At 33.5% G+C, this 21,899-nt stretch overlaps 3 protein-coding genes across 5 annotated transcripts; 2 read left to right on the forward strand and 1 right to left on the reverse strand.

Annotated features, from left to right (window-relative positions):
- Positions 1-796: 796 nt before the first annotated feature.
- On the forward strand, positions 797-3,395 carry LOC128670529 (lipase 3-like). The gene is made up of 5 exons (XM_053746262.2): positions 797-982; positions 1,163-1,361; positions 1,703-2,064; positions 2,546-2,704; positions 2,913-3,395. The coding sequence occupies exons 1-5, from the start codon at positions 866-868 to the stop codon at positions 3,294-3,296; spliced, it is 1,221 nt and encodes a 406-aa protein (XP_053602237.1). The 5' UTR covers positions 797-865; the 3' UTR covers positions 3,297-3,395.
- Positions 3,396-3,481: 86 nt separating this feature from the next.
- On the reverse strand, positions 3,482-6,340 carry LOC128670520 (uncharacterized). Its single transcript, XM_053746251.1, has 5 exons — positions 5,982-6,340; positions 5,536-5,658; positions 4,426-5,193; positions 4,040-4,160; positions 3,482-3,793 (listed from the first exon to the last, which is right to left on the reverse strand). Exons 1-5 carry the CDS (start codon positions 6,207-6,209, stop codon positions 3,600-3,602), a joined length of 1,434 nt encoding a protein of 477 aa, XP_053602226.1. The 5' UTR covers positions 6,210-6,340; the 3' UTR covers positions 3,482-3,599.
- A 280-nt stretch (positions 6,341-6,620) lies between these two features.
- Positions 6,621-21,888, forward strand: LOC128670509 (centromere-associated protein E-like). Of its 3 annotated transcripts, XM_053746220.2 has the most exons (21): positions 6,621-7,185; positions 7,657-7,698; positions 7,960-7,992; positions 8,311-8,334; positions 8,657-8,680; positions 9,311-9,334; positions 9,740-9,757; positions 10,201-10,282; positions 10,749-10,834; positions 11,093-11,212; positions 11,470-12,345; positions 12,731-12,920; positions 13,417-14,921; positions 15,008-15,133; positions 15,288-15,489; positions 16,280-18,927; positions 19,378-19,641; positions 19,891-20,038; positions 20,498-20,672; positions 20,766-20,868; positions 21,186-21,888. In XM_053746220.2, the coding sequence occupies exons 1-21, from the start codon at positions 6,838-6,840 to the stop codon at positions 21,303-21,305; spliced, it is 7,158 nt and encodes a 2,385-aa protein (XP_053602195.1). In that variant the 5' UTR covers positions 6,621-6,837; the 3' UTR covers positions 21,306-21,888. The 3 variants fall into 3 exon arrangements, with proteins under 3 accessions (XP_053602195.1, XP_053602213.1, XP_053602206.1); XM_053746238.2 differs by lacking the exon at positions 11,093-11,212; XM_053746231.1 differs by lacking the exon at positions 9,740-9,757 and having other exon boundaries at positions 6,622-7,185.
- Positions 21,889-21,899: the final 11 nt, after the last annotated feature.

Consider the following 21,899-nt stretch of genomic DNA (forward strand, 5'->3'; position numbering starts at 1 on the left):
GGACGGTTTAGGTGTTACTTATATAAGTATATGGATAGCCATACGTAGCCGGGACGTAGGTACTGATAGTAAACAAAAAATAATGTCTAATTTATTGCAATTGTTTATAATTCAGTACTATATCTGACCTTGCACGGGCTCAATAGACACTTATCCAAGATAGTAGATAGTTTCGAAATTGAAATTGATTTGACCTCATTATTTGATAAATTAGGTACGCAGATATGGGTACAAAATGAAGGTCAATGATAAAGTTATATTTAATGCAAATAGGTACAGTATCGTTCAATTTCAATCTAAATTTGACCAAAAATCCCCCGCACCTATTGCGTATCTGTGCGTAAGAGTACTCAATGCTTAGGTTAGACTCAATTACCTATAGAACAGATTTTGATGAAATTAGCTAAACCGGTACAATCATTATCTCACATTACTTCAATATGGTAACTTGTTTTTTAACGTGTTGAATAAATTTTTGGAATAAACCTTAATGCTTAGGTACATAAGTACTAGGTAGTAAGTGTGCCAAAGCACATAATGTAACTCACTTTGCCACTATAGTTCAAGAAGTATCTTATAATTTAAGTATACATTATTATACAACTATAGGTAGGTATAATACTTAGGTAATTATCAGCAAGAATTCCAAATAATCACGGTGATCTAATCAGTTTGAATCAATAAGAAAAATATAAACTGCTGTTATTGTTTAACTAAGCCTCCAATATGTAATTTTGAAGGGTTTTTCACTTATCTACAAATCTACTTTAATCTTAACATTTGTTTGGCTCTTCAGTTGACGGCCCATTCGTACCAATAGCAGTTGACTCGTTATACCTAGTTGTACTTATTCTGTTATATTACGATGGATTTTCAGTGCGTGGTGTTAATTTTACTATTTGTTCAAAATATAACGGCAAAAAATATAAGCCTGGACAGGGCTACAGATCCTGATATACTTGAAGATGCAAGTTTAGATACGGTAAAATGTTTATAATAATTTGACCTATCGCTTCTTGTCCAGTCAACAGCATAGGTATCAACTTAAGTACTTAATTTGAAGCGATGTATGGTAGCATCGATAATATTAGCTCATAATCATCCAGGGGAAGAAACCACATAACAACTCTATAACAAGATAACATTGAAAATTTTATTTCAGTTTTCCCTGATAAGAAAATACGGGTTCCCGTGCGAAATGCATAGAGTTTACACCGAAGATAAATATATATTAGAAATGCATAGAATTCCCCATGGCAGAGACAACGTCAGTACTGAAAAGAGACCGGTTGTATTTCTTCAACATGGGCTTTTGTCGTCATCTGCTGAATGGGTGCTCATGCTGCCGGGGAAAGGACTTGGTAATTTATTTTTTAGGTGCCAGCGACTTCGTTCATAGATATTGATGCTCGGTCAAAATAGAATGTGTCCTACCGCAACCATATAATTTTTCGGAATGAAATAAGTGCCTATGTGCTATTCCAGACACGCAGCTATACTTAGATAAAAATTTTGGTTTTTATGAATCTTGACTTTATGGTCTTGCCACCTGCCACATTACCATGTAATTACAATACCTTTTTCCCCCTTTAAACCAGAACACAACAATGTATGGACTGCTTACTTGGCGGCAGAAATAGCTGAGAGCAGACGACCTTTGTACTAAAATCTGTTGAAAATTGAACTGAGAATATTATTTCAGCGTACATTTTAGCAGAGGCAGGCTATGACGTATGGATGGGCAACGCTCGAGGGAACACATATTCTAAACACCACGTCTCATTAAATCCCACATCATCATCATTTTGGAAGTTCAGCTGGCATGAGATCGGCTACTACGACCTTCCTGCCATGATAGACTATATTATAAAGGAGACCGGTGTCGCTAAGATACACTATATAGGATTTTCTCAAGGGACTACAGCGTTTTGGGTGATGGCATCTACTAGACCTGAATATAATGATAAAATCGTGGCTATGCAAGCCCTGGCTCCGGTAGGCTATGTCGGAAAAATTCGTAGCCCCCTGATAAAGGCCATTGCACCATTTACTAATCAAATGGAAGTAAGTGTTTGTCTAAACTACAATTAGTGATTACTGACATGATTAAAAGACAATACAATCAAACTGTAAATACATTGATAGGTTGTTACTATTGAGTTTTTACCTATACTTCGGCTAAACGACTATTGAGTCGTTTAGCCTACAACTTACAATGAACAATCTGATCGCTAATCGGGTTTTTATGAATTCTTTTATATAAAATCCCTTCAGCCACTATTCTTCGCAACCAGATTCGATCGAAGACTGTATCATCCTTATGTTCGTAACTAGTTCAGTCTAGCCACTACTAATTTCGAAACCACTTCGAAACTGTCTAGTGCGTGTTCATAACCGAAAGAAGGACTTCTGTCTGTTTCTTATATTTTTGACTCTGTAAACTAGTAACTGAGCAAAGAACACATGTCATATAATTAGAATGACTCACTGAAGCATATATTTATTTTTATTACTGTTTTCTAATCGCATTAATTTCTATTTATAGATTTTATTTAAAATTTTTGGTCAAAATGAGCTCCTGTCAAACGGGAAGGTCAACGAGCTGGCTGGACAGAAATATTGCGTGGAAGAAGCGATAACTCAAGCACTTTGCACTAATCTACTTTTCCTATTATGTGGATTCAACGAAGAACAACTAAATGCTGTAAGCAATAATTATTTTATCAAAGTCAAATTAGAAATTCTTTATTCAACTTAGGATGATATACCTACATCAAAGATTTATTTTATGTAATGTTCTTATATCTATGTTTAAAACTAAGTCTATTACCGTCTTCCAAAGCGAAGGTGAAAAAGGAGAAATCATAATGAAATGAAAAAAATATATATCTTTAACCCAAACAATTTTTCAGACAATGCTTCCCGTGGTTCTGGGCCACACGCCCGCCGGCGCTTCCACCCGGCAAGTCGTACATTTCGGCCAGCTTTACAACTCGAAGAAATTCGTCCAATTCGACCACGGCTGGATCAGCAACAGACGTATTTATGGGTCCTTCAAGCCCCCGGCCTACAACCTCAGCGCCATTACAACTCCAGTGTTCTTACACTACGCTGACAACGACTGGCTAGCTACCCCTGATGACGTCGATAAACTGCTGAAAGAAGTCAAATCAGCTATGGGAAAATATCGAGTGCCAATGGCCAAATTTAATCATTTGGATTTCGTTTTTGCTATCAATGCAAAAGAACTCATTTATGATAGGATGCTCAATATTATGACTCAATTTAATAAATGACATTTCTTTATTTTAGGCACATTTTATTTACTACCTGATTACTGGTGAATAATGACCGATTTTAACATAAAATATATTCGAGAAGCAGCATTCAGGTTACCCTAAATGCTTAAGGGCATTTGGTACTACTTTCAAGAAATTCAGAGTCAACAGAATAAGATAAGAATATCCAACACTCAATTGACAAGAAATTAAAACTTCAATTTTTACGTTACGTAGGGTATATATTTTCATAAAATACATGTAACTTTCAAAAAAAATGTAATAAACAAAACTAAGATTAATTTTGATGCTTATATAATATTACAAACTAACAAATTGTGATTCAGAACTACTCGCAGTTACTCTGGTGAAATCCAGCGTGCTACACGACGGCTCGGATTTACTTATATTCACTCTGCAAAAGCTCGCAGTAATTTCAGATTTCTTTGGAGTAGTCTTCACTTTTAATGCGACGTTTAATTCTCTTTGAACCAACTCACCAAAAGCATTACGAACTGAAATATACATTGATATTAGTTAAAATTGAAATTCTTGTAAATAAATATTGAATAGACTACAACAAATGGCTACTATAACATGAAGTTCTTCAAAAAGGACGTAAATAGACTAATTCAGGGCCGGCAAAGCACGTGTGATGATGATCCCTGGCGTTGCAGGCGTCCATTGGCTGCGGTAACCACTTCCCATCTCGTGGGGCGCATGGCCTGTTTGCTTGCTCAGTAGTATAATAATTGTGATACCTTTAGTTAATAACTCTACAGGATTTTGCTTGGTGTGACAAGGCTCCGCTATATCATCCAGAAGGCCAACGGACTCATTCGTTTTGTGTAGAACTTGCAATAACGAAATATGTTTAAAATTCTGAAAAATTATCGCAAAGAAATTGTTAAAAAATCTAACTTTATTAATTTATAAATTCAATATTTTAAGCATAGCATTTTTATATTTTTTTATCGAGTTAGAAATGATACCAATAAATTACCACAATGATAATATAAATTATATCCTAATTAAACGAAATATAATACATCAAATCTAGGTTTTTCAAATTTATGATTTCTTCAGAGTGCAAAGTTAATTAACAATTAAATTTCCAAGACGATTGTCACGTAAGTTCTAATAGTACCTGATTTTTACAATTCCGCATGGTGATTATCATTTCAGAGTCTATTCCTCTAGTGTCGGAATTTTGGTTGATTTCCTCAGTGCAACATTCGAAGGGTTTCGGCAAAGCCGTGTTAGAGTCAATAGTTCCTATATAGTCTGCTTTACATTTTATAGATCTACTAATAGGCAATTTCCATGAACAATTTTCATAGAAATTTTCCAATTCCAACTTCAGCGAATTGTTTTCCCTTTTCAAGTCCGCCATTTCATTTTCTTGGCGATTGAATTTTCTCTGTAAATATTCTATATTATGTTTGTAAATTTCGACGTCCTCATTGTCTTTTTCACTTGTGTTTGTTTCGTTATCAACCATCTTAATTTTCACGGAGGTGCTTCTTGACTTTCTACGCGGATTGATTTTTTTTGGGAGTGAACTTTTAGGTGCACTCTTTAATGTTACAATATCACCAACAACGGTTTGTATTTCTTTTGATGGTGATAAAGCCATAGGTTCCAATTTTTTCGTCGTCAATCGTGAATTCTTGCTCAGTATGGGCATAATTTTGTTAACAAACATGGCCTGCTCTATTATTTCCTTCTCCCACATTTTGGCAACAGAGTGGACGGTGTTTACTCGGTGAACTTTGTGAGAGTTATCGCCGAAATCTTCGCCTTTGGGAATTTTTATATTGAATACTTTTTCCAAGATTATCTTCCAAAACATCTTTATGTTTTTCAATACCTCTAAGCATCTATCACAAGGCCAATAACAAGTTTCAAATTCTTCCTAAAAATGAACGTTATTAGAAAAGTGATTTACAGAAACTATTGCAGTGTCTTTAGTATTTTAATTTCAATATAGCAGGAGCAGCAGGACTCTTAAGTCATAAAAATTAGGTATACACATGCTTAATACCCACTTTAAGAGATACTCATAAATATCTCAAGAATAACTTATAGGCAGGTTTTCGTATGCTAGTATATGATGCATAAATATTTATACATATCGTAAATTTACAAAGCATAGTATTATTAAAATTTACAAAGCATGATTAAATAACTGCGTTTATCATTTACACCTAAATGTTAAAATCATAGGTCTAAATATCACTAAGATATAAAAAAATACCTCCTGAAAAAAAGCACTGAAGTTGTTATCGTTTTTCAAACACTCTTCCATTGCGCTGCAAGAGTTGCATAAAGTCTCCAAAACTAATTTCGATTTACAGTCTGGATGACATTTAGGTGTCACCTTAAACAATAATAGAACCATTGAATTAGTAGGTACTAGCTCGGAGTACCTACTAATTCCATGAATAGAACATAATATTACATCAAATTCTCTATAAAAACGTAGTTTGTATACCAATGAACTGAAGTTTGTATTCTCTCTATAATCTTCGCATATTCCCAAATGTGTTCGGGTCTGTGACGCCGCTAAGCCCCGGGTCAGCGCAAAAATATTCTTAAATTTTGAAGATTCGGCTTTGATTTTAAAACCAGCCGCCTACCTAACGACAACCCTACTTAGATATGTTCATGAACATCTATTATATGAACGTTTATTTCAGTTACCTTTCTACGACTCTTACAAGTCATAGTATTTAAAAATATAGCCAATTTGTGCCCTGGAACAACACGGATTGGCATTTCAGATTTCATCCAATCCTGAAGATACCGACTTCGTCTCTCCGTGTCGTGACTCCATGATCGTAAATCTACAGAAGACTCATAAGACTTTATCTTGCCCTCTTCGCGAATTAACAGTCGCTGGTTTTCTTGTAACTGATGGATAAAACTCATTTAATGGATTTCTTGAATTGCTTTTTATTACCTCCTAAGTAGACTCATAATTTGGATCATACTTTTCTATTTTGATTTCGATAATGAAATGAAGTCCAATCATAGGTGTTTTTTTTTTCTGCTTTCATTGCATTAACGTCAAGAAAGTGAGTACTTAGGTGCAGCCTCCTTTATCAATATTGTTTTCTACACTGTGAAGAACACAAACGTTTATCTTTAAGACGGTTACCTACAACATTTTACTATTTCAGTGATGATAAACAAGTAAATACTGGTCTTACTTTAAATTTTGGTCTTACTTTTTCACTATTATTTTCTCCATGCAATACTTACCAAAAAAATATTCGTAAACTCAACATCAAACAACTGGCCAGCTACAAGAAAATTCGAAAAATATTTTTTTAAACTGACATTCTAACAGGACGCCATTCCGACTTGATTTTAGATGACAATACAAATATTTGATATTTCATATTTAGATACATTTTGTCGTAAGTAAAAACCAATCAAATATTTCGAATCATATATCGGCATGTGTAAAATGGATGGGGGTGAAAAGTAACTTCTATATACATGTTGTTTAGATACAAATTATATTGCATTAGTAGACGACACCGTTTGCGAAATCATGTCTTTTATAACGAAGAGGGAACGTGTCTTTAATGACTACGATCTGTTCGACTTGCCGGCAAGAAATGAAGGGAAGTTGAAGGCATATGCCTCATGCACAGACGCAAGGGCATGGTCCCACTTCTGTTCGGATAAAACTGAACACCTGGTCGATATAATAAAAAGAAACAATGACACTTGTCGGCCTAAATATGTACCAACGGATGTAATAGTGGACACACTGATGGTAGCTAAAAATGCGGAGATCGGCCGTCTGAAGCGCAAAATCGGGGAGTTTGAAGAAATGTTGACGGCTTATGACCAACTGGATCTCACTTGTGAGCAGAAATGCGAAATTGCGACTGCTGTAAGTATTGTTTAATATGGAAGTAAATGTATTCGCACCATAAGTACATTTACACAGGAGTTCATGAACATGACGTTCAGATTGTAAAATTAAGTAGATAAAATATGCTACAAAAAGTTCAGCATGTGTCACAACATTGATTTATATTAGGTACTTCTACTATCATGAAGAAGGGTCCATTGTGGTCGCACTTCGAACCTTAGCTCTAATATTACTTGTTGATTAGGTAACAAATTTTCTTTCTAATCTCAATTTTTGAGAAAAATAGGAGACAAAGGTCAATATTGTATCAATACGTAGACAGTACTTACTCTCTTACATAGGAACATGTATTGAATTTCATTCTGGCATTCTGAATCAAAATTAAATCCGTATATTTTATACAGAAGATTGTCATCATCTCGAACATGTAAATGTGATAGAAAATAATGAGTATTGCATTATATTATTTTAAGTACTATTTTTTTCCAGCATGCTGCCATTAAAGCAGCTAATAAGGAACTTGATGACATGGTAAGAACATTAATATAAATAACAAAAAACGTTAATAGTTATAGTGTGCTTCTATAATATTCAATGTATTTGTTAGTAAAAGGTGTCCTTGCTGACCCGAATTATATATTCCACTCATTAACCAAATTAAAAAACCCTGATCTGAAGATCCTGAAGATTTGTAAGAATCATATATCAGTATCTCACACAGATTCAAATTCTAATAACTTTAGCATTTGAATGTTGCATTGCATGCATTAATATTACTCTTATTTCTTGCAGTTTTTGGATTTGGACTTATCTGGCTTTACTGAGGTACCATCTCTTCTTTCATACCAATCCTGTCAAAAATGTCCCTTGCTTATACCAAACGCACGCAATGCGCGCCATACAGTAATAGCATTGTCAATTCACCTGAATTGGTCCTTGTTTGTTTATTTCTTTATGACGTTTTTTAGTTCTCTACTAAAACCATGTTTCATGTTTGCTTAGGATAAAAAATGCTCCTTGTGGTATTCGAGGTTTTATTTTAACCGCATACTGTTCATGAAAATCCGTTAGTAGTTTGTTGGGTGAAAGTGCTCATTATGTTTTATAGGAATGTATAGCTCATATTTTGTTAATTATTTCCAGGGCATTGAATCGGATGCTTTTGAGGTGAGTTTTTTTTTTACTTTTTAATAATATGTATCCATCATCTCTATTCGATGAGGTCTTTTGTCCACGGGCAACTTTTTACCTTGTGCTTTTCCACAAACTCAAGTGTTTGACTAAATACTTGTAACATTACATGGTTTTGAATTAAAAACAATGACATTAATTATCCGCTAAGTATTAGTAGATGCAGGATATTTTCCTCGCTTTAATTCCCGGTCTCTGTGGTTAAATTATTACACCCAGTGCGTTTCGTAGCAAGAATAAATTGAAGACTTATGAAAACCTGCTTCAATTTAATAATGTAAACTGTTGTCGTTTTCAGACTGGCAAATCTCGAGGCGATGAGGTATGTTGTCCTAATTATTCATAGTAATAAACAATAAATAAATAAACAAATAATAAATATATTAGGACAAATCACATAGATTGAGCTAGCCCCAAAGTAAGTTAAAGACTTGTGTTATGGGATACTAACTCAACGATACTATATTTTATAACAAATACATATATAGATAAACATCCAAGACCCGGGCCAATCAGAAAAAGATAATTTTCCATCCTCCTCTTGGTTCAGAGGCAAGCACTTTACCACTGCGCCACCGAGGCCGTCAAGTAACTACTTACTATAAAAATATTATAATAGCTTGCGTTTGTTTTCTTTGTGCGTTTCTTTAAGCAATATTTTTGAAACCACTGATTACTGAAATAAAGCTATATTTTACTTTAAAAGAAATCGTTCTCGAATTAAAAATTTTGATTCAATATATGGCTGGAGAGGATGGACCAGTCTGGATCTTTCATCATTTCGATATGGATCGGGCGTCGCTCGTGGTCCACTCTACTGGACCAGCTAAGTCCATCTGGGTGGCCCACGTGTACTTTTTCTTTTTGGTGGCATCATTGGTGGTGATCATACCAATCTCCTTTTCCTTCTGGTCTGTAGATGTAATCTATATTAGTATATTATTATTTTCAGACTGGCAAATCTCGAGGTGATGAGGTATGTGACAAATTAAAAAAAGCAATTTGATATTACTTATCGGGTAATTTTGGTATTTTATTAATGTAATGATCTGTATGGTCAACTGAAGAAGCCTTCCCTGAAAAAAAAAAATAAGTCAAAACAAAACCTTCTTATGTCAGATAAGCTAAGGACTTTTTTCTTTGTTGATTTAAAGGGGTTTTATTACACAGTGGCTGTGTCATCCCCGTAAGGTTTAGCTTATTAAGATGGTTGTTGCTTTTTGAATAATGTGCCATCATACAAACGGTAGTTAAATCAAGCATAGGAGTTTGTAATCATTATTTTTTTTTTCTTTAATTCATCTTTATCAAATTTTAAGCCCATTTGCATTGAATTATCTATATGATTTTTTTTATTTACTTTTTATTTGTTTCATTACAGCCAAAAGGCAAAGATCAGGTGAGCATTTTAATATAGAGCGTTTATTAATTCACTCATTCTAATAATAACATAGTACGTGTCGTTGGAGTGTTTTACTATCTCCTGCTTCCAGCCATTGTTTTTATGTTCTACTATTGCCTTTTCTTTAACTTGATCTAATATGACCTTGGTAATCACGGTAGGTGTAGGTCTTTTTGTACTTACTACAACATTAACTATTGTGTCGCAGTTTGTGTTTAGCAATTTTTTTTTTCTAAACGCGTTATCGTATCGTATATGATTGGCATAATTAATACTCATTTAATAAATTAGATACTATTTTTTATTAAACTCTACACATACTCCTTATCCATTCATAAAGAAGGCATGTGCCCCAGCAGTGGGACCAACAGCCTCTAAAATTTAAAAATAATAACGAAAAGTGAAAACACTTTCTTATTTTCTTATCTTATTTTATATAGTGGGTAGTAGCAAAGGAGCCACCGCCTATAGCACAGCACAAGAGTAACCAAGCGGCTCCCTCCCCTTGCGACGCGTGCACCTGTAAGTATTTTTATTAATTTCCGGCTGCCTTGTGATACATTTTTTATTAAACTCTGACTAGTTAGATCTTATATGTATATACCCAGTTCAGACCCAGATCCAAAGGGTAAGCATGGGTTTCTGCGAGAACAATCGTGTCGCCATTGACAATATAATACATGGTAATTCCTTTCGTTTTGTACAGGCGCTGTTCATTTTCCACACGATGCTAACACCATTATACCTCTATACCCTCTTATATGAATCTTAATGGATTGTAGTAGATTGGTGTTAAACGTCCCTCCATAATAACCCGCCAAATATTCCTATAAAGAAATGAAAGTTAAATGGAAGGAGTTAACATACTGTGCCGACCCCACATGAGTGGAAAAATGTCAAGAAGCAGATTCCTACAAAAACGAAATACGTTACGACTGTATGGTTGCTTGAATGTACTGATAAATTAATGTATTTTTTTTTATTCCAGTTGTTACAGATCCAAGAATACAGCAAATGAAAGACGCTCTCATAAATAAAGACGCGAAACTAAGTGCTATGCAAAACACTATAGCCGTAAGTTTTAAATGACGAATATGAAAGTATTCACAGCATTAAATCACTTCAGCTTCTATTATATCCTTCACTATCATAGTTCCAAATACTTGGTAGTAAGTACATTCTCTGGAATAGGAAGGGTTGTATACGAATCTTATACATGAAAATGTCTGAACAAAATTTAGTGTAGGTGTAGCGGTCATCCATCATCAATTTAGAAGTATTTTTTTTAATTTTACTTATATTTTATATTCAAATTCAAACCTATCTTCACAGGTAATGGAAAATGATGTGTGCGAACCTTACTGCATCTACGCTCACATTTACACGGCTTTAGAGAAAATCTTTGGTATACTATGCCAAAATGACAAATACAAGTTGTATTTAAGTCTAATGGTAAGATCACTATGCATATAATATATTAAATTTTAACTACAAAATATTTATTTTATACTACCACCCCAGTTTATTTCAAATACAACAGTTAGTCCCTACAGTATATTTCTTTTGAGTAAACCTTTGACTAGTGGATTATCAATGTAAAAATTACAGTTACTGCGCATCCAATCAACTATTTTAATATAAACTTAATTTGATTGAAAATACATGAAGATCATTTTGCTATACTCAACTTCAGCTTTCTCTAATTACAGACAGCCGGGAAAGATACGCGATGTATTGACATCAAGGGAAAGATATTGTATAAGCTGAAAGTATTGGAAAAGTTCTGCCAAGCGTTGATAGCGCCATGCTCCCAACCGCAAGAGCGAGACACTGGCACATCTGAACAAGATTGCTCGTGCTATCGCGCGGAAATCTTAAAAGATGTAATCCCAAGTCCAGTATATGCTCTGACATCCGCTGAAATTCAGAGTCCTATTCTTGATACCAAGAGAGCTCATCTAGTTGCTGATATTATGGAAAATGAAGAAATGAAAGAAATTCTAAGGAAAGAAAGTTTGTCAAATGTAAATCAAGGTGATGAAACAGAAGATTTCATTGATGATTATGATATAGAAACAGAAAATTTGAAACGGCTAAAGAATTTGCAAGAAGACTACGATGATTTGATGACCTGTTACGAAGCTTTAAAGCATGAAAAGGAAGATTTATTACTCAAGTGTCAAAAATATGAAGAATTAGACAAGGAATATGTGTCACTGCGGAATCAATTACGAGAGTATAATCTGCTCTGGAATGAGAAAGAACACTACCGTAAGCGTTCCACAGATCTCGATTCTTTAAAAGAACAATTTTTAATTTTGTCAGAAGAAACTTCAAGTATGGAAACTCAATTAAAGGCGGAATCGGAAATAAATAAAATGAAAGCTAATACAATCGAGGAGTTGAGGAATGAAAATATAGCACTGGAAAAGAAATTAAACGATGCGTTAATTGCTTTTGAAAAAGAAAAAAGTATAGCACTTTGTAAATTACAAGAAACAGAATGTAAATGTATGTGCCAAGAACAGCAGATAAAGAGTTTATCCGTACAAATTGATAGACTTCTGGAACAAGAACCGGAGAAGGTTAGTTTTGTGGTACTAATATTATGCGCGAAAGTGTGATGGTCAATCTGATCTCAACTACGAAGCTGATTTTGATGAAATTTGATATACTGGTTATATTATATTCCGGAATTTTTATTGGGTGCTGCTAGTACATATCCAGGGTAAATGATCCAAAATGAGTCTTGACTTCCAATACAAAGTACGCCATTCTCCCTGGTTCAACGCAAATTCATGTTAATCGATCGAAGATCTGTGCGACACGCAAGCTGCAAGCTAGTGTTGCAGCTTGCAGGTCACACAGGTTGTTCTCCACCATTTTCTCCAGCGGTTTCAGGACCAGCTTCGGTCTTGTTTATATTATGAATTTTATGTACATTATTTATAATTTTTGATTTGTTATCAGGCTCAAACTCATGGTGATCCAGCTCAAACTCTGATGTTAATAGATGAAGTGGAATCATTAAAGGAACAAATAAAAAATTTGAAAGACACACTGTTATGTTGCGAAGAGGAAAAGCAGAATTTGCATGACGAATTTCAAGATAACCTTAAACTAATCAATGATCTTCGGATGGAAATAGAAGATTGGAGAAGTAAATATATCTGAAATTCCTTTCGGGCTATATAGTTGAATTTACAAAATGTTGAATTTGCAAAATATTTTGAATCCCAAATTATTGTTCATTTTGCAAGTCCAATATTGAATACTGAACTTGCAAAATATTAAACTCACAAAAATGTAAAGGGAAACTTATCGATCGAACGTCACTATTTTTATGACGTAAACTTGCAAGAAAAAGGCGCTTAAATGGGGCAAACTTTATTAATATTATTTTTATATTTTTTCTATAGTCATTAAAAATCATTCATATAACATGAATTTATATGGTATGTTTGGGTATATTGTATGGGTTTTGTATGTATGGGTTATATTTATAATTCAGTAAGGTTTAGATCTAAATATTTAAAACCTTTGCTTCATGCCCAGACAGTATTGTCAAATCACTTCAATGAAATCACTAAAATTCTTCACTAAAATGTTCAATGCTTTTATCTATAAGTTATATTATTTATTATGATCTTGTGAAGGTACATATGAAAAAGCTATACATCGCAATAATTATTTAGAAGAATATGCTCATCATTATGAAGATGACATAAATAGATTAGTAAATGAAAACAAGAGATTGGTAAATGACAACAATCAACTTTCACAAGATGTCAAAGATAAAGCTGCAGCAGTAGATAATTTGATAAACGTTATTAATGATAAATCTCAAGAAATCAATAAACTGTTAGGAGATGCAGATATTAAAGAAAATGAGAATAAAGATTTACTGAGACGACTTCAAGATATGTATGAAAGTAATGTATCAGACATAGAAAATGATAAAAAAGAAGCCTTGGAATCATTGTCAATAGCAAAAAGGGAGAGTGAAGAATTATTGCATAAATTAAAAGACTACGAAGACGTTATTCAAAGTCAAAATGATATGTCGAAAGGTTTGGCAGCTCAGATAGATAATTATAATCAGATAAAACAAGCTCTATTAGAAACAATAGCAGAAAATAAAAATCTTCAAATGGATTTGGTGAATCGTGAAAAAAATAACACACACTTAAGACAAGAAATCCAAAAGCTACAAGAGGCACATACTCATGCTATTGATAATATCGACGGTTTAAATGAAGAAAAAAATAAATACAAAACTTCATTAGAGCTAACAAGCAAAAAAAGTGAAACTTTATCACAAGACTTACAAAGTCTTCAGGAAACCTATGAAAACCTAACGGCGGACAAAAGAAATTTGGAAAAAGAGCTTCGTGAAACAAAATACAAATTAGAAGATGCAAAATACTCGGCAGATTTGTCTAGAACAGAGAGCAAAGAATTTAAAGTGAAATCTGAAAATTTGGCTGATGAATTATCTAGACTTAATCACGCATACCAAATGCTGCTGAAAGAAAAAAATTGTTTATATAAGGAACTGTCAGAAAAAAATTTGGATTTGATTAGTTTACAGAAATCTTTAGATGACTTAAAAGCAACTAATGAAAATCTAGAGCAAAAATGTAACCAAATTAGTAATTTAGAAGACATAATTGGAGATTTACAGAAAGCATGTGATAAATTAGATTCTGAAAAACAATTACTTCAAAATGATTTGGATACCAAAAATGAAGAGATAAATAACTTGTGCAATAACTTAGAATCCAAAATAGATGAGAACTCGCACTTATTAGATGATCTCATGTCATTGCAAAATAAACATAAGGCTGTAAGAAATGATTTGGATGATCTAAGCCACGAAAACTTAAGTAATAAAATGTCATTAGATGCTGTTAGAAAGGAAAGTGATGATTTGTCAAGAAAATTAAAATACTATGAAAATTTAGAAAAAGATTTCATAAAGTTAAGGCAAGATAATTACCAAATCAAATTGGAAAAGCAAAAATTGCAAGATGAATTAAATTCTCAATTCGATAATTTAAGACAAGCTCAACAAGAGAATAATGAACTACAAAAAGAAAATCTGACTTTAATTCGACATACTGAACATTTAGAAAAGGGTCTTGTGGATGCTAGAACACAGGTAAAATGGACGATTTTTTTTGTAAATAATACGATATAATTGCATCTTACTGTATTTTCCTCAAATATATTAAATTATCTTTTCAGCTTGCTGAAAATATGGAATTCGAAGACCCATATCTAGAAATAAAAAATGAAATAGAGGTTTTAAACAGAGAAAAAGATACTAATCTTCAACGAATTAGAGATCTATCCAATGAATTGGATATTTTGGTAAATTGCATGAAATATTTTACTAACTGAACGTTTTAGAAGAGAAGAGCTAAGTTTATTTCATATTATTTATTTAGTATTATATATTTTGTATTTTTACTTATATCTATAACCAAAATCTAAGTAGTGCGTATTATTTAGTTTTGTGTTTCAGGAAAACGTTGTAACAAACCTTACGCAAGATGTTTCCGCTCGCGATGACAAGATCGCAGTCTTGGAGAATCACATTAATAAGTTAAAAGACGAAATCACACGCTTGCACGGTTGCTTATCAGTGGCCATAGAAGCAGGAGAACAACTGAAAAGTACAAGCTATGAAAAGATCGGTCAGTCACTGGAAAACATGGAAGCTCATCGTAAGTTTACTTCAAATCAAAATGATGTGATGTCTTTTGGTACAATTTTCTTATCTTATATTCCGATTCTACTTCTATGTATTATTAATGAACAAACCTGTCTATCTTTATCTTTCATTATCGCAAGTCAGTTTCTTTCTTTGTAAAAATTTTCATCAATGATAAAAATGCCCCGAAACAACATGTTATGATGCCATTTCTACCTTTCTACTAACGCTAGACGATGTAACTACTACTAGACCGCTATTTGTTGACTAAAAAAGTGTGACATGTGATCCAATTTTGAGAGTTGGTGAATTTTGTACATTATGTGGTAAAAGTTAACAGATTTGAAACATGGTTGTATTCTTATTTTATGAACTTTATTTTTCTCTAAACTATGTAGAAAACATTTCACTACAATCACTCTCTTTTCTCATAATATTGCTATATTCTATACTCAATGCAAAAACCCGTTTCTATCATTGTCATCTTCCTTGGTCTCGGCGTCGTCATTTTTGTTTTTTCGTACATAAAAAAAATACAAAACATTAACCGACTGACATTAGCGTGTGACGTCATTTCTGTTACAATCCCTTGCAATTTTGAGCACGTGATCACGAAAACATGGAAAATTAATTGATTAGTCGTTTATTAGAAAAAACACAAATATTTTAAAACTAAGGTTTGGCTCAATTGGCTTCAAAAGCAGTTTATGATTGTACTTTCATTGTAGTAAATACCCTATTATAAAAGATATTAAATCAGTGTTTTATACTAAATGAGCAACTTTTAAACACATTTGTTTTAGATTCCAAAGCAACACATAATATGAAAATAGAAATAGCGAATTTACAAAATGAGAAAATGAAACTTGAAGCGCAAATGTCCTTTACAAAATTAAAAACGGAAGAATCTGTTAAAGAATACAATAAAAACCAATCATTATTAGCACAACTTCAAAATGAAAGGGAAATAATTGTCACTGATATAAAACAACTTGAACTTCAAAGCGTCGGAGATAGTTCTTTATCACCTATCAATTGTAGTGTTGAAAATATCCTGGAATCTTTGGACAGAATACGTAAAATATTGGAAGTGAAAACTGCCAAGAATAATTCCCTTGAACAAGCTTTGTTCAAAGTGCAACGATCATCACAGGTATTAGTAAGTGAAGCTAAAGATTTAGTAGAAAAAGAAAAACAGAAGATTTTAAACGAAAAAGAAGATGCCATTCGAGACAAACAATATTTGCAAAAACAACTAGAAGATCAAAAATTGATACTAGAAACTCAAATAGAAAATGACAAACAGGTTATAAAGGATTTGGAAGCTGAAGTTCTAAATCAAAAATTAATAATAAGTAAAATAAATGAATCAACTGCAAGCTACATTTCTAAATTAGAGGAAGAAATGCAATCAATACAAACTTTGTATGAAAACTCAATGGCAAAAATAAGTGAGTTACAAGAAAAATTACAAAATATTACTGAAGAGTCTAATCATAATTTAGAAGTTATAGATAAATTGCAACAAGATTTGAAACAAAAATCTTGTGATATATCTTCCCTACAACGTGAACTAGAAATGTTGCAGAATAAAGATACCCAAAATAGTTATACACAGACTGAGATAGTGGAAATAAAATCAGAAACGTCACATCTAACTGAAACGAAATTATTGATTGATAAGTCATTACGTAATAGAGATCCGATTGCCGTATCAAATAAATCCGATCCCACAAGACTCAAAGCATCGGAAGAAAATAATATGCTTTCAATATTACCAAAACAAAGACCGCATTCGATAAATGAAGTACAAATTTTAACAGCAAATGTAGAACCAACATTTGATTTCGTCAAAAGTAGCTACCTTAACTATAAACTTAAACAATTAAGTATTGGTCGCATAGAACAACAGTCAATATCAAATGATGAAATATCTATTCACGAAGACGTAGCTCAGTACTCTGGTTCAGCTAGTAATAATACCGACAAAGTCCAGACTAAAGACAACGACATTGTTGATCTTTACAATAGAAAATCATTACATACAGATTCTTCTAAAGCAGAATATCGAGACCCAGAAACATCAAATAGCAAAACTGATTATAAAGAAACAAGTTTATTTGCTGAGTCGGATCAAACAAAAGATTCAAAAGAAACACCTAACATAAAGAAAAAAAATGACAAAGACCTATTTGTTATTTATAAAGAAAGTGAAACCGATTTTGAGAATAAATTGCACGATGATCAAGGCTCATGGAATACCAACAAAAAATCTGGTGTAAAAATGGGAATTACTATATCTAGTCCACCAAAGGAAGAAGTAAGAAAACAGAAAACTAAGAACGATAAAATAAAGAACGAGCAAATGAATAAATACCTATCCCAAGACATAAATTATAATGAATATAAAGATGATGTGGAAGATGACGATAGTGTTAAACCGAAATTAAATATAAAATTACCACGCGTAGCAACAGATAGTCCATCGAATCAAACGTCAGAAGGTGATAGAAAATCTTTGGATTCCTATAGAATGACAGTATATCTATCACCGAAGGAGACACATTCCGATAATAAACTTAGATCACATAGAAAGTTAGAAAAAACAATTTCCCAAGAAACTCCTTCATTGCCAGCTCTATCAAACGATGAAAAATTCACAAACTCAAATATTTCATTCAGAGTTCCAGTTTATGAAAAAATAAATAAGGAAAAATATAAAAAACAACGTAAAGATGAACTTATGGGACAAAAAAATAACGAGAAATCGTCGCCATTGGAAAACAAATCGGTCCATAAGCTATCTCGAGTTGGTGCTGATGCATTTTTGATTAAAACTAAAGACAACAATCAAGGTTGCCCTAGAAATATGGATAAAGATTATGGCTTGCAGTATATACTAGATGCCATTAATAAAGAAAATGAAAGTGAGCTACCCGAATCATATTCATTTATTACGGATAAGACAATCCAAAAAAGTAAAAATAACGCTACATTTAATCCTCCTGTTAAAATGTTTGATTCTAGCAGTCCGACAAAAACAAATGATAGTATTTGGAGTCCGAGCAAAATTAGCGAAAAAACTGTATCACGATCAGTAATGGATCGTGGAATAATGGTCAAACTTGATATTAGAGAGGATTATGAAGAAAAAGTCAGATTTCTGACAAAGGCTTTAGAAAATGTAGAAAAGGATTACAAAAAGAAAATCGATGCTATTAAAATTCAATACGATAGCAATATAAAGAGTATAATAAATGAACATAATTCAGGAGTTAATAGCATTCAGAATTTGCATGAAGAAACATTACAAGACATAATTAAAATTCACGAAAACGAAGTGGAAAACTTAAGAACACTAAGTATTGAAGCTATGCGCAAAACAGAGCAATTGGAAAAAGAAAATCGGACGCTGAAAAGTAAAATTCCAGATTATTCCCCTACTTTTGACGTAAGTAAATCCCAAAGATCCCAAATCTCATTAACAAAATATGCCATATTTAATTATATACAAAATATGCGAAAGTTGGTTTGTTTCTTTATCTTTATCTTTGTCACGATCGTGACTTGTGCCTTGGGTCCGCTAAAATATTTCGTATACAGTATTTAGGAGTACAGAGATGGACGTAGGTTATTTTTTATCCCAGAAAACAACACTGTTCTAGTAGGAAAATCAGCGAAATCGCGAGCAACAGATGTTTATACATAAAGTTCTAGGTTGTAATTGCACCCTGGAGCTCGATGTATCACGAAAATCAAGTAAGTAGTCATTCTGATTCTAGTGGAATTTCAGGATTAAAAATGGATGAGTAAATAAACTTGGTTATATTCTAAAAGATATAACATATTATTGTCATTAAGTTCAAATAATCTTTAATTATTCAAGTACAGACGTTTTTAGGAGCCTACAAGAATATGCTGTAATGAAGGTAGAAAGAAAAGAAGATCTCGAACTGATACCTACATGCTCACCAAGACGAATGTAGAAGCTTTCAACGTGAAGCCTAAAGTGAAATCCCATGGACCTTGCACTTGCTCTCTTGATATCAATCTATCTGATACGATACGTAATATATTTGAGCAAGTAGATATCGATCAAAGGAAAATGGCAGAACACACTTACATGAAATATATTGCAAAGAAGATTCTTAGCAATACAGTTGAGGTGATTAAAAATTAGGAAACAAATACTAGCGTTTGGTCCCAATCTAGGCTAGGCTTTCCATATCCACCCGTGTATACCGAATCGTACGAGGCGGCTAAGAGACATTGCCTTATGTATAGGCTTCTCTAAACAGGATTCTCAAGGAGTTTCGCCGTCATTAGACGTAATTAAACTAAATAAATTAAAACTCTTAATGAAATTTAAGTAATGATGTTTTGTTAATTTATTTTTTATGGTATGAAATTCTAGGCATTGGATGCGCAAGAGCTATCATTTTTACACTTGAAAGTGTGCCGTACTTGGAAGTCGAAGTTGAGTAAAGAAGAAGCGCTACAAAAGAAGATAGACACTTTGGAACACGAGTTGATGAATAAACAACGCAATGCTCAGCAGCATAGTATGTATCCAATCCACTATACATTATTTTGTCCTTAACCGTCTCGTAATTAGGTACGTGTCCAGGATTCAGTATATTCGTACGCTCGTCATTAAAATCAGTAGTTTGCCTGAAACACCTGACATTCTCAAAAACTACGTTTACGGGTATAATATGTCTATGAATGCCTGTCGTGAACCCTTTTGGGAATTTTGATAAACTTTTTACATCCACCGGATGATATTGAGTGGATTCTAGAACAGAAGCCACTCTCTCTCTCTCTCATCTGAACGTTTTCCCGATTCTTATGGCGAGCTTTATAGGTAAGCAGGGCCCGCCAAACTACAATTAATACTCTATCTCTCTCGCCATCTCTTCCTACAGGGTCTGCTTTCCTAATTTTTCGTTTCAACTTCGCACACTCATCGGCATCTAAGTAAACTACAGTTAATACAAACAGTTGTATTATTTGAATCACAGTAGCGGAACTGGATCGTAAGGTCGCCGAAGAAAGACGCCGGCTGCAAGAGGTTCGCGAAGCTGTGTGTAGGAGCCCACCAGATTCCCGCTGTTGCAGCCCTACCCATGAGGGCCAGAGGTTCTTGGACCCGGTGCCACCTGCGCCCCCGCCCACCGCCACTGAAAAAGACCTGCTGTAAGTTTTTTTTTTCGAGGAGTATCGGCTTCATGTACTATAACTTTATTATTGTTCATGTGGGTTAATTCTTACAAGTTATTTTTTTTACAGATGCGGTTGTAATACTGGTGATTTGAAGATAAACGAAAGGCGTTCAGCGGGTGATATCACCGAGTATCCTACAAAACCCAGGAGGGTCAAAGAGAGCAACAGAGTAAATACAAATTTTGAGTATAGTAGAAGTAAATATGCTAGCAAGATGACTTATCCAGACTGTCCATATCTATTCTAATATTATAAAGTACACACTTTTATGTTTGTGTCCTTCTTTCACGATAGCAATATATGTAATTTTTGGGATGGTTGGAGGGAGGGCTAAAGAGTGAAACATGTTGTTAAGCCAAGTCATACGTCGCTCTGTCTTTTGACAGAGCAAGAGAAGATAGTCTTTTGACTATCTTTGGTACATTGAACTTTGTTTTAATATTTAAACTACTTACGCCTCGAAGTGTTATGTATATTTTTGTACAGGCGGTGCTGGCACGCTTGGACGCTGAAGAAAGACGCGAGAGGAGACTATATCACGACGAGCCCCCTACTCGCCTCCGCCGGGGACACCCCGCCGACCGATACAGATCCCACAAGAAATGACTACAGGCCTTCGTAGGCCTTCCGTACTGAGCCAGAAAGGCAAAAACTTAAATTTTCAGTCGCGTATACAATAGCGTTGCAATATTATCGATAGTTTTTGCTACCTTGAAGGTCAGTCGATTTATCGATATGCAAATCAAACTTCTGAACAGCACTATTGATAGAAAACGATATTAGCGATAGTTATCATGTTATCGATATGGTAGTAGGGAAGTTACTCTCGATTTGTCGTTATTTTCAAGGTCACATTTTTAACGATTCTTTGGATAGTTAATTGCAACAACATTGAGTTACGCTTCGTAGTAAACAGTTGGTATATAATTCACATTGGCGTTTCTTTTTCGGCGGACTGGCTCTGATAGTGGATTATCACATGTTTTTTTTACTTTAAACATTTTTTTTCTATTTATTATCATTAACACGGTGTGGGTGTGCTGCTGTGATTGTTTCGTCACAAAATTTGTGAAAGAATTTTTATACTTTACATATATTTTTCTATTTATATTTATGTCCTATTTATTTATTTATTGCATAACGTGAATATCACGGTGTAAATTGTTAGTAATAAAATTATTAAAATTTTTGTTCAGATTA

This window comes from Plodia interpunctella, chromosome 1 (assembly GCF_027563975.2).
Source record: "Plodia interpunctella isolate USDA-ARS_2022_Savannah chromosome 1, ilPloInte3.2, whole genome shotgun sequence".
Lineage (NCBI taxonomy): Eukaryota > Metazoa > Arthropoda > Insecta > Lepidoptera > Pyralidae > Plodia > Plodia interpunctella.

Coding starts and splice junctions, on each gene's coding strand:
- LOC128670529 (XM_053746262.2), top strand. CDS start 866: ATGGATTTTCAGTGCGTGGTGTTAATTTTACTATTTGTTCAAAATATA. Junction 2,065..2,545: donor CATTTACTAATCAAATGGAA/GTAAGTGTTTGT, acceptor TTCTATTTATAG/ATTTTATTTAAAATTTTTGG. Junction 2,705..2,912: donor ACGAAGAACAACTAAATGCT/GTAAGCAATAAT, acceptor ACAATTTTTCAG/ACAATGCTTCCCGTGGTTCT.
- LOC128670520 (XM_053746251.1), bottom strand. CDS start 6,209: ATGAGTTTTATCCATCAGTTACAAGAAAACCAGCGACTGTTAATTCGC. Junction 5,194..5,535: donor TCAGTGCTTTTTTTCAGGAG/GTATTTTTTTAT, acceptor GTTCATTTTTAG/GAAGAATTTGAAACTTGTTA. Junction 3,794..4,039: donor TGTAGAGTTATTAACTAAAG/GTATCACAATTA, acceptor TGTATATTTCAG/TTCGTAATGCTTTTGGTGAG.
- LOC128670509 (XM_053746220.2), top strand. CDS start 6,838: ATGTCTTTTATAACGAAGAGGGAACGTGTCTTTAATGACTACGATCTG. Junction 10,283..10,748: donor CCCTTGCGACGCGTGCACCT/GTAAGTATTTTT, acceptor TTTTTATTCCAG/TTGTTACAGATCCAAGAATA. Junction 11,213..11,469: donor AGTTGTATTTAAGTCTAATG/GTAAGATCACTA, acceptor CTCTAATTACAG/ACAGCCGGGAAAGATACGCG.